General features: G+C 36.4%; 1 protein-coding gene and 1 long non-coding RNA gene across 8 annotated transcripts in view; one reads left to right on the top strand and one right to left on the bottom strand.

Moving 5' to 3' along the window:
• LOC309654661 overlaps window positions 1-12,569 on the bottom strand; it is a 29,400-nt gene extending 16,831 nt beyond the window's left edge. Inside the window, exon 1 of the long non-coding RNA XR_014260386.1 lies at window positions 10,603-12,569. This is a non-coding gene — a long non-coding RNA (uncharacterized lncRNA). The remainder of the gene's footprint in view (window positions 1-10,602) is intronic.
• The window catches only part of SLC12A1 (solute carrier family 12 member 1), a 92,451-nt gene that overhangs the window by 4,125 nt on the left and 75,754 nt on the right, over window positions 1-12,572 (top strand). For 6 of the 7 annotated variants that reach the window (XM_082448985.1, XM_082448987.1, XM_082448986.1 and 3 more), the window contains exons 3-4: window positions 7,536-7,667; window positions 7,823-7,898. In XM_082448985.1, coding sequence (XP_082305111.1) covers window positions 7,536-7,667; window positions 7,823-7,898 — 208 coding nt within the window. Of the gene's footprint in view, window positions 1-4,415; window positions 4,524-7,535; window positions 7,668-7,822; window positions 7,899-12,572 lie in introns of those variants that run through there. The other variant, XM_082448991.1, reaches the window with a different exon arrangement.

Here is a 12,572-nt window from a genome sequence, read left to right as displayed (position 1 = left end):
GCTAGTGAATTTGATTCTGCTATTCCCCCTGCTTTCCCCCCGTCTCCCAAATAAAAGATGAAGACCTGCAGTATAATGTAGCTATGCTGCCACCTCCTTGTGGCCCTTGACAGTTTTATGGTAGTTCCTCAAAGCACAACTAGAAATGATCAATAGAACAAACATTGTACAATAATACTCAGACATGTCACTGATTTTGTATACAAAAAAATGATAGTGTTTACTTAAGTAATGTAAGAGTAGAAAATAATTGACATAAGTTAGGAGATATTTTTTGTATCCCTAATATAATGCTTTAAAAGCCATGTAGGAATGGTACATTCATACTAAGTGGCAGAACAAATTTAGTCAGAAATCAGTTGAATTTTGTGAAAATCCTGGTTATAGCTTCCAAGTTGGAAAAAAAAATTATATGACAAGTTTGTCCTAAGAGGTAAAATGAAAACTCGGTTTGAAAGACATTATTTTAAGTCTCTACATTAAATAAAACTCTAGGAGTGATAGATACTGACAGAATTTGTAATCCCAGTGATTGAGATCATAGTGAAGAAATCCTTTTCATTTTCTATGTAGTAAAGAGCTAAATGCCTATACTGGTGGCCATGAATTACAGATTTCTGGAAGCTCAGGTTAAAATCAGAAAAAAATGACTCCATCCCTTACTTGCAGTACTGTACAAGCTACATAACTTTGATCTTGCAGGATGCTTGTGAATATTAGTTTATATGCAGACGAAGTCTAGCACATTACCCATAATGGGTAGGAACTCAATAAATGATTATTCATGATGGTCATGGTAATTTTTATACCAGATAATTTTTATTTTAAATTTTATTTAAAAAGTAAAATACACACTGAAAAATTATTTAACAAGTACTAAAAAATATATACTGAAATGTCTCTTATCTAAAGTAAACCTTCAGTTATTCTCTCAAAGGCAATTATTACTGAGAGTTTCTTATAAATCCTTCCAGAAGTTTTCTATGCCTATACAAGCATATAGGCCTATCTATCTAACTTTTTGTCTGTATTTTTTTCAAACAAGTATTGGGACATATTTTACAATATTGTCCTGCACTCTGCTGTTTTCATTATACCACATACTTTGGAGATCTTTCCACAGCAAAACATGCATAAAGATTATTAGACATCTGGCAAAAAAAAATCTAGTATTTCTACTTTGTAAAAATAATTATTTTAGTATCCAACCTAATTCTTGTGCCCACCTTTTTATACACAATTCCTAACTACAGGGCTAATGAAAAGGGAACTGTTTTTAAGCCTTACTACTACCATTGTTGTTGGCATTTCAGAAAAATACAATTACAAAGGATTGAGGAAAATATACAGCCTTTCAATTAAAGTCATTGTTCTCATGTCATTGAAATAAACTGTCGATGAAAAGTATAAAATATTATGAAAATTAAGATGTAAATATTATTATTTTTAATAAGCCAATTGCATAGAAACTGAATTAAAACAAAAACAATGGAATGACTTCACATTTGGGTCTTTAGGCCGTTAGCAACTAAAAATAATTTGTAAATAAAAGCATTAAGAGTGACTCGGGGAATTCCCTGGTGGTCCAGTGGTTAGGACTCGGCAGTTTCACTGCCTCGGGTTCAATCCCCAGTTGCGGAACTAAGATCCCACAATCTGCGAGGCCAAAAAAAAAAAAAAAAAGAGTGACTCGGTATAATAATAACAAAAATTTTATTGAGAAATTTTTATGTGTCAGACATTGTACTCACACTTGACAAATTCTCACTCAATCCTATGACAACCCTTCAAGGTAGGTACTATTATTACTGCTATTTTAAAGATGGGGAAGGTTTTATAAAATCCTAAGGATCTTTAAGAAGAGAAAATAAAGACTTAAAGAAGTCAGTAAGGGTTTCCCTGGTGGTGCAGTGGTTGAGAATCTGCCTGCCAATGCAGGGGACACGGGTTCGAGCCCTGGTCTGGGAAGATCCCACATGCCGCGGAGCAACTAGGCCCGTGAGCCACAATTTACTGAGCCTGCGCGTCTGGAGCCTGTGCTCCGCAACAAGAGAGGCCACGACAGTGAGAGGCCCGCGCACCGCGATGAAGAGTGGCCCCCACTTGCCGCAACTAGAGAAAGCCATCGCACAGAAACGAAGACCCAACACAGCCATAAATAAATAAATAAATAAAAACCCAAAAAAAGTTAAAAAAAAAGAAGTCAGTAAATTTCCAAGGTCAGGAGGCCAAGGTCACATGGGTAATAAGGTGAACCCATGGCTGCATGACTCCAGAGTCCAAGCTTTTTGTCACTATTTTCCATCCTCAGCCTACTCTCCCACAGAACTTTGCCTCAGCTCATTCGACAGCTATAGAAAATGGTGGAACTCATGCACAAGGAAGAAATCTCAACTCAGTCATGATGGGCTGGGCAGGAGATCCTAGTTTCTTCCCTGTTGGAGGCACTGTGGCAAGAGACCATGCTGCTTCTCCTACAGAATTGATTGTAGGTCTCAGTCATTATCAAAAGCATTTACTAGCCACTTATTTACAAGAGCTACTCTATAAAATGAGTTAAAGAGATTTGACCTTACTCTCTAGAATTTTATTTTATAAGTCAAAAGCCATAGTTATGGGTAGAAGTAAAGGACATATAATCAAGTTAACAAACATTAAACCACATAAATCAATGTATAAGTGCTTATCTTCTGTAAAAGAACAAACAAAAATCTACAAATGCTTTCTCTAGAAAATAATCTTTTCTAAAGCGCTTCAAAGTTCAAATTTGGAACTTTTGCATTAAAATTGGGGATATCCAAATTTATAAATAATCACTAATTTAATGACAGCCAGATAAAATTGGCAATAAATGCTCTGAAGGCCAGTGATGACCAGAAGGTACCCTTAAACTATTTGTTAGAATGAAACTCTGCAACTAAGGATTCATTTCAATACTTGTTAGAGTTTCTTAGTACCCAAGACCAGTTCCCCTGGGAGCTTGCACTATTAAACTAATCTGTGGAAACAAAACAAAAAACAAAAAATGATTAATTTCACATTATAACTAGTTCAGTGATAGGTGGTGAATAGAATGGGAGTTCCCTTAAAGGTGCACTTGAAAAATGTTAAGACTCTTTTAATTTTATTTTCTCATGCTGGTTTATTATACGTAGCTACCTTTTGGCTTCAGCTTTCAAAAATACAAGTCAATTTGTGTGTGAGCTATGTGTTTTCAGATATAATAAAAATACTGTGATTATAAAGTGTGACCACTGGTGGCATGGTGTATAGTAACTTTTAAAACAAGAAAAAAAATCCCTCTCATTTTCATAATTTAAAATACTCCCCTTTACCATAAAGGGATAGCAATGTATAAACATAATAATATTGATCAATAAGATATGGAAATATGATTAGAATTACATATTTTTCATTCTGAAATGAACCTTAGGAATTATCTGGTCCTTACTGGGATTGGTTTTAAAATTATTCAGTGGCAGGGGTGTGAGAAGTTTAAGTGGAATAATATTGGCAATATGTCAATAATTGTTGAAGCTGAATGATGGGTACATGAGATATATTATTCTCCCTACTATTGCATATGTTTAAATATTTCAATAGTAAAAGAAACTTTAAAACAATGGGGAGGGAATCACCTAGGCCTACATATTTATGGAACTAGTCCTCTTTGATGGTCTAAGATTTCCACCATCCTGAGATTAAAGGCTGAAAAGTTGAAAACATATATCATAGCAAATATTATCTCTTTAGAACTTAAAGAATAAAGATATGTATTTTTTTCTTCTTTGATGATAGCTAGAAAGGCATTTGTCATTTTTCTGGGGTCTGAAAAATCACATATTTTATACTAAATAAAATAATTTAATCTTTCATCTTCTAGAAAAATCCATTAGGAATTTACTTAAATTGCATGTGATTGCATCTTTACTAGTTTATCAATATTGGAGGGGGGAAAGTCCTTTATCAAACTTTTCTTTCTTTCTTTCTTTCTTTCTAACATACTTTATTTTACTTTCTCTAAATACTTAATGCACAGGTAAAACTCTTGGTAAATAAATAATCAGTCCCTACAGCTATGCAATTTAAAATGCATTTATGAAAGGTTGTGGGTCATCATATATGGTAATGGAGTGTGAACAGACAAATTAATTCAAAGCATGATGGAAAAAACTGGTTTCAGGTAGCAGTCATAAAACTTTTAGTCTTTGAGACTTTGGTCCCAAGAACATGCACCAGCCAGGAGTCTGCCAGCCACCGGTTATAGCTCACAGCCATGATGTCCCCACAAACCCTCGACCTGAAGTCTCCTTCCATACTTTGATGATAAGTTAACTTTATAATTGCTGTTTGGGCTTACAAAGGAGGCATTTATTAAAGAGTGAAACCAAGTTTTGCTTTGACATGTTAGAAGAGGGAGATGGCAAGCATAGAGAAATGATTTTGCCTTAGAGTAAACTACTTCAAAGGAAGATTTTCAGAAAACCTACTGGATTTATCCTCACTGGCAGTATCCAGGAAAGGTAAAGTAACTTGCTGGAGGTCAAGTGCTGAATTAACTGCATTGCCAAAACTAGATTCCAAGTCTCCTAGTCTATATGGTGCAGAGATTTTTCAGCTCCCACATGAGAGCAAGGAATGGAAATGGATTCTGTACTTATAAATTTACCATCAGACCTTTATTGTCAATGGAAGAAATATACATTCGAGGGATTTTTCCCCTCTGTGTTATAAATATATTTAAAACTTTGAAACTCTAGCAGGTTGAACATATTACCTAAGAGAGAGTTGAAAATCCTACAGTGACTCTATTTTTTAATAATTTAGAAAATTATTGCCTTACTAATTTCTATATATAATGATTTCCTTGACATGCCCTCATAGAACATTATTTTTGCTTCACATTGTGATGTCCCAGTGATAAACTGAAGAACTGTTAAACTGTAACCAGAAGGGTATCCATTAGATAGAAATGTTCACTTAAGGAGAAATTTAAAATATCCCATTTATTCTTTAGCCTACATTGTAAGATATTGTTTTGTTTGTTTGTTTTTTGTTTTTTTTTAACAATTATTGGTATTCTCATCAATCCAGATCTAAGGGTCAAAGTTACCATCAGAATTCATCAGAGAGCAGAGTAGTTTCCTGGACCAAACCCTCAAGTTCAGGTTTAATCAGGAAACATGGGTTTTATTCCCAAGATTGCCTTTAAAAAGTGAGTGACTAAAGCTCTGTCTCATGGACTCCCCAATTAACCCAGAAAAAGGAAATTGCCTTCTCCTTGATTGAGTAGCCACTGATGGTCTGGCCATGGGATCTTTTTTTTTTTTTAATTTATTTAATTTATTTATTTTTGGCTGCGTTGGGTCTTCGTTGCTGCGCGCGGGCTTTCTGTAGTTGTGGCGAGCGGGGGCTATTCTTGGTTGTGGTGCGTGGGCTTCTCATTGCAGTGGCTTCTCTTGTTACAGAGCACGGGCTCTGGGCGCACAGGTTTCAGTAGTTGTGGTGCACAGGCTTGGTTGCTCCATGGCATGTGGGATCTTCCCAGATCAGGGCTCGAACCCGTGTCCCCTGCATTGGCAGGCGGATTCTTAACCACTGCGCCACCAGGGAAGCCCTGGCCATGGGATCTTGATTAACTAGAATATTGACAATTTTAAAAGTTTTTCTCAAATCAAATCAAATAAATGAATCTCCTGACCAAGTAATCTCTTTAACATTCATGAGTATTTTAACACATTCCTCAATTCCTTGCTCTCATTGATTTTTCCAGTTATGCAAAATAAAAGTTACATTTGAACTACTCAGCTGCCTTATGAATGTAGAATCCTTTCAGAGAAAAATATAATTTTTAATTGACTGGAGAAGAACCTCAAATATTTCATCCATCTGTAATTGACTGTATTGTATAGACATGTGAGGATCCAATATGATAACTCTAGCCACATGTGGCTATTGAGTACTTGAAACATGGTTAGTACAAATTGAGATGTACTATCAGTGTAAAACACACACTGGATTCCAAAGACACAGTATGGAAAAAAAGAATGTACAATATCTCATCAATATTTTTATAATGACCATATGCTGACATAATATTTCATACAGATCTATTAAGTAAAGTATATTATTAAAATAGTCTGTAATTCAGGTCCCTCCTACAAGGTGGGGTGCCCCTACTGCTAATGAATATTTATATTATAAATATGGGAAATATGATACTCTACAAAAATGATATGTATTTTTTAATGTAAGAATCCATATCTGACCCCAAGTTATTTCACTAATTTCTTTTTACTGTTTTTGAAGTACCTACTGAAAAATTTTGAATTACATGCATGACTTGCATTTGTGACTGCTATAAATCACCAGTTTCTGCCCAGTTCAGCCTCAGTTTCTATGGACTTTGTTTATCCATATCTTACATTAATATGACTATATGATGTCAGCTTTCAATTATCTGCATAAATAGGGACTGAGGATGCTTAAGATTAAGATATTTCTCAGGTAATTCAAAACTAAATTTTAACTTTTAATTTCAGTTTCCTATGCCATTCAAATTTTTCCTAATGCTGTCAAAAAATAGTAAGATGATCTGACTTGGGATTCATTCCCTTTCTGTCTCTTATTTAATGTGGCCTGCACAGAGGAAACAGTGAGAAATGGAATACCCAATAGGGAAGGAAGAAAAAGAAATAGGAGGCAAGAATGGATTAAAAGAAGCTAGGTCATCTGCTTTTAAGTGGTAGAGATCGGGTGACCTTCAATTCAATACTGTTTATCGATGGCCTGCTGAATGGCAGGCCCTTGGTTGGTACTGAGAAATAACCCATACCACCATCTTCCTCCAATTCAGTTCACATACAATAACTCTTATCACATTATATTACACTGGTTACCCAAGTAACCAACTTGAATTTCTCTCAAGTTAAGAACAAACAACTCTCTAGAGTATTTTAAGAATACTCTAAACTTTTTTTTTTTTTTTAAAGAAAACACTTCTATGTGTTACTTCTATTGAATCTTCTTAAAGATACTCTGACGTGAGTGGAGAAGTTTTGTTATCATTTTTTTTAGATGGATAAAATGAAGCCCAGGGAGGTTAATGGAAAGAAGGCCAAACACTGCATTAGTGAGGAAGGTTAACTTTCTGGCCCTCTTACCTTGCCTTCTAAAAGACCCTCATTCACTCTTGATAAGCTTTCCTCCCCACCTTGCATTCCCTCTTCTCTCTTTTGATCTTTTTGTATTCTAAATTTATCCAAATCCCATGGTTTTCTCCTAAGGTAATATTCTCAACAGTAGAAGAACTGCCCAGTTTCCTTTACCACCCTCACAGTCTCGGTGGTGCCTAAAATCACCCACAAAATGAACGCATAAACTCCCAGGGCAAAAAATAATCATCTTATTAAAATGACTGGAATATGTTTGTTTTTTTTCTCAAGTTTTATGTCAATTGTTTTGATTTGCCTCTGGAAGTTTTATGGAACCATGTGTTGACCAAATACCATGTTTCGCTATCTGTAAAAATGCAGAATGTATCAGTGGCCCCGGGTTCAGCTGACGTGGTTGCCAATGGTGATGGGATGCCTGGTGATGAACAAGCTGAAAACAAGGAAGGAGATCAAGCCGGTGCCGTGAAGTTTGGATGGGTGAAAGGTGTGCTGGTGAGAAAGCTCCTGTGTTTACAAATGGAAACTATCTGTTCAATGTCCTAGTGGACTAAGTGTTAATAAGGCCTGAACACTAGAGTTACAAGGATGGCTGGGTGTTGCCCCACCGTCACTTCTCATGTCCTTTTCCATGCTCCCTCAACCCACAGGTAAGATGTATGCTGAACATCTGGGGTGTCATGCTCTTCATTCGCCTCTCCTGGATTGTTGGAGAAGCTGGGATCGGTAAGCACTTTTTCCCTCCTATGTAGTTTTCAGTGTAAATTAAAAACTCAATAAGCAACTTATTTTCACCATTAACGCTGAACGTGAGATGAAGATCACAGAATTAATCTGCACTTGGGCTCTTTTACTTTGCCTCTTTGACACTGTTTGTCAGAGAAGACAGGTAAAGTGTTAACTCCTGGGAGACTGGAATTTTCCAGCTTGCCAGCCAGATAAATGCTCAAGTAAATATTTCATCTTTTCATAGAGTTTTAGGTGTACAAGTATATAGAGATACATTCATTTTAAATAATACTATTCATATTTTGGGACATACTGACATTCATCAGAGTATTCCCCCTTACGATTATTAGCAAAACATCACTAAACAAAAATAACTTGTGGGAAAACTGGTGAAACTGTGACTTGACTAATAAAAATGCTGAATTGTTGAACATTTTCCAGAGAAAATAGTGTTACTTGCAGGTACAAGTAGTAAGAAAACAAAGGTTAATAAACTATTGCCAGATAGAAGCTTAAAAAAAGACAGGTAAAAAGACTAAGATAATGTACATAACTATTGATAATTTTTCTAAATGGAAATGGATGATGTTGAAATTATTTTGAGTGCTTATTTAATGTTTTTAAATATTGTATTTTATTTAAAGTATTGTTTCCTGTGGCAAATATTTTTATTGCGAGTATACTACTAAAATTTATATAAAAATTTATTTGAATTATATCAAAGTTTCTGATTCAATGTGATAAAAATTAATGATGTTCTACTCTATATATGGAAAATACATTATAGGTTCACTTTGTGGGGGGCACACCTATAAATCATTAGTATCAAGAACACAGACGTTCAGATGTGCTTTCAGATTCTACTCCAAAATGTATCTCAATTCACATTTAAAAGGTACTTGGTCATTATTTATTGCCTTCGCTCCTCAAAACAGATTCAGAATCACCAGAAGACTTAATGCGGAAAAGAAAGAGCTGGAACCAGTTCCCATAGTTTTTCCTCGTTGTGTGTTTGGCAACTGCTGGGTTCCTGACAAAGGGCTTCTTGCTGGCTTTATGATGCATATCAAATGAACACTTACAGCCTCAGGGTCCAAAATAAGTATATGCTATTCCATGGAAAATCTGCATCTTAATATTGCCAAGTTATTGCTCCAGGGTTTCATGCAAAATTAGTTTTTTAAGGGCAGTTTAGTAACTTATTGAGAGCATCAGGAAACATTACTTTGTTTGGAGGTGTGAGTGTAGCCCAGGGCAGGAGTGATTCTTTTTAATGCAACTTATTTAAAATCCATATGTTTGGGTAATAATCTGACCTTTAATCAGATCTTACATTATTCTTCACAGTCAACCCAGTTTCATGTTTATTGCAAAATTGTAGAATATGAAGAATTCTATCTTCTGCTAAACTGTTTATTATACTTTCAAACATCAGTATTGTTTTAATAAGGATCTTTTATTTAAGTAGTCAAATCCAACTTCAGAAAAGAGTAGAGCTCTACCTCAATGGGTGTCCAGTGGGTTTTCCTTTGAATGGAGGGGGGTTTTTTTGTTTTTATTCCGAGAAAATAGACTTTAGTGAGTAGTAGAAACTTACTATCACCCTTACTCAGTTTTACTGGACTTTGTCACGAACTTAAAGCTGAATGAGTTGATTAAGTCACCATCTGGGTCCAAATTGGGTCCCTTTTACTGGGAAAGAAGACAAACAAGTACAAGCAGTACCCCCTTCTGGCTTTGGGGGTAGCCTGGGGAAGATACCTGAATACACTTTCAAGCTCAGACCCTGGGAAAAAAGCCAGAAGGAAGCTGTAGCCAGGAGTAATGGTAGCTACAGTCCTTGGGTAACCATCTGGGGCTATAAGTTCTGGCTGCCTTGTCCCCAAAAGCAATTGGTAGAATGAGCTGATAGTGCCATCTAGTTGTTCTCTGTCTTGACCACCTTGGCTGGGGCATGATGGTATCCAATAAACTTAAACATCAAGCAAGGAAGAAGGGCATGAAAAGCAAGTATGACCTGAAGCAAGTCATTTATATTTGGTGCGTTTCACTGTCTCATCTGAAAATTAGGGAGCTGGATTAATTGTTTCCCAAACAATTCTTTGAAGATAAAGCTAAAGAACCTTGCTGAACAGGCAGACACAGATTGAGATTGGCTGAGGGTAGCTCAACAATAATCTTCAGACTGTGGGGTGCATAAGAATTACCTGGGAAGATAGTTACAAAACTGCAGGATCCTGGGATTCACTTGGAAAGATCCAAAGTCAGTAAGTCTGGGCATTTTTAATAAGCACCCCAGGCATTTCCTGAAGCAGGTGGTTCAAGGACTGAAGTTTGAGAAAACTATGAACTGAATGTTTTCTAAGCTGCTTTTTGCCCTGGGATTTTATGTTTGATTGTGAGAGGGAAGCAAATCCCTTGCTGTTTAAATGCATACAACTTTGTTCCAGAATTTTAAATGGTTTACAGAAATATATATGATGCCAAAGGATAAATTAAGAATTGTTTGTAAAATAAAGGCAAAGGGAATATAAGGGGTAGGGAAATAATAAAAGTCAGAGTAGGTTTAATGTCGTGAAATGCAAACTATTTGGTTCTCTACTGTTGCTGGGGTGAGCTAAACATTTGGTATCAAACTTCCTCAAAATAAAGTCAAGAGTTAAAATGAAGTGCAAAAAAAAAAAAAAAAAAAAGAAGTCACCTTTACTGGCACACAGACTTGAAACTGCACAGTGATGTAGAGGCGATGCTCACCACAGGATCCCTGCAAAAGATACAAAGAATTTAGTGCAAGCATTTCTTACGACACCAAATGTTTAGGAATCTATAGGGGCCAAACCAATACAGTCTAAGTTTGCACCTCATACCCATGGTTAGCCTCTTCCTACTGCACTTTAACTGTAAAATAGCCTAGAAACTTCTGCTAGAGCCAGGATATAACTGGAGGCATCAAAAGAGCCAGCTTCCAATACCTCATTCCCATTTCTGTCCTTAACTTCCTTCCACTTCCCCTTGTTCTAGGGCATGGTCAGAGAGATCACAGCCTCTCTTGGCTAACTGCCCTTCTTATCATCCTTGGAACAAGCGAGGCTATCAACAACATTTATGAAGCATTCACTTTATGTCAAGGAACACACCAAACAGACCTAGGCAAGCACATTCTGGCTGGAGCCAGGGTGACTTCAGTGCCTACAAGTTCTCCCTGAATTTGAGGTTGATCTCCCCTGAGAAGGGTAATGTAGGGGAGGAAAAACTGTTTTCCCTCTACTCATCTTAGGCTCATTGGCTAGGGCCCTGTAAAGTAGACTGACAACATACAGATTAACAAGAGAAAAACAATCAGAAGTTTATTAACATGTGCATCGTGCATGTACATGGGAATCTTCAGCACTGAGTAACTCAAAGGGGTGGTTAGAACTTGGGCTTATACAAGCATCTTAACAGAACAACACATTTTTAGAGAAGTAACAAGACAAAGGAAAAGACTGAGTTTCTAGAGTGGCACATTGTGGGAAGGCAAATACATGGGGGAACTAATGGAAGATAAGGGCTAGTTAGTAAAGTCTATGTAATTTCCTCTAGTACCATCTCCAGCTGTCTCCAGTCTAGCTGATTAACTGTCCCCAGTATAGAGGAAAGAGAAGACACCATTACAAATTTATGTCCTGCCTTTAGGCAAATAAGAGGTATCTTCTTCTTTTCAACTGTCTTTAGCTCAAAATAATCCTTATGCTAAAGCGGCAAATTTGGGGACAGCATATTCTGCTACCCTTCAGTGTCCTCCTAGCTGTGTATTTCCTGAAACTGAAAGCAGCCTTGCCTTCCTCTGAATTCTGGTCTACTTTCTCCCTCTCATAATAAATGATTCTGAACCATAAGATCCTTGAGGGCAGCTTTTTTCATTTTTATTTTTCCTTGCATTTCACATACCACCTAGCACAGCTGGATATATAGTTGGCTTTTAATAAACAACAGCTGTTATGACTATTGTGGATTTGATCAAAAAGCAATGCCATTGATTATGTACTGTGTTCTATGCACTATGCTACTTTACTTTACACATGCATTCTGTCTTTATACATGCCACTACTTTCTTTATACACGGCCACTTTACACGCACATTCTTTCTAATTTCATTGTCATTTTTGGCTCAGAAAATAGGTAACTTGCCAGAGTTCACATAGCCAGTAAGTAAATGCAGTTTGATTTGATTCTTTCTACTTTACTCATCTGCCAGATGAACAATTTTCTATACTATATGTAATTTTCCACTCCTACACAATCAAATATACATAAAAAGATAGTTCCCTGGAAGGATGAACATCTACACTCTAGTAATATTAACAGCTTGGGATTGTTCAGACCAATTATTATGTTTATGGGTGTCTGGAACTTCATAAATAGTGAGGTTCATGTTGAATTTTGACCAGCCATCGTTGTTCGGTTATGTGAAACTTTGCACTGCACATCTTAGGTCTTGAGTTTCTTGGATCTGTGCTACTTCAGGCAGAAAACTTCAATGCTAGGCATTTACTCTGTGGTGATTTCCAGACCAACTTGTTAAACTCAGATATGGTCCTTTGGTGATTACTCTAGACGTGCTGGCTTTTATGTAAATGATCTAATGGGTTATTCCACCATTTAATTGCCTTTATTTTTCCTCTCTCAACT

The sequence above is a fragment of the Balaenoptera physalus genome (assembly GCF_965194825.1).
Source record: "Balaenoptera physalus genome assembly, chromosome: 2".
NCBI lineage: Eukaryota > Metazoa > Chordata > Mammalia > Artiodactyla > Balaenopteridae > Balaenoptera > Balaenoptera physalus.
The sequence above is the reverse complement of the archived record's forward strand: the minus strand, read 5'-3'. Positions and strand labels throughout refer to the sequence as shown.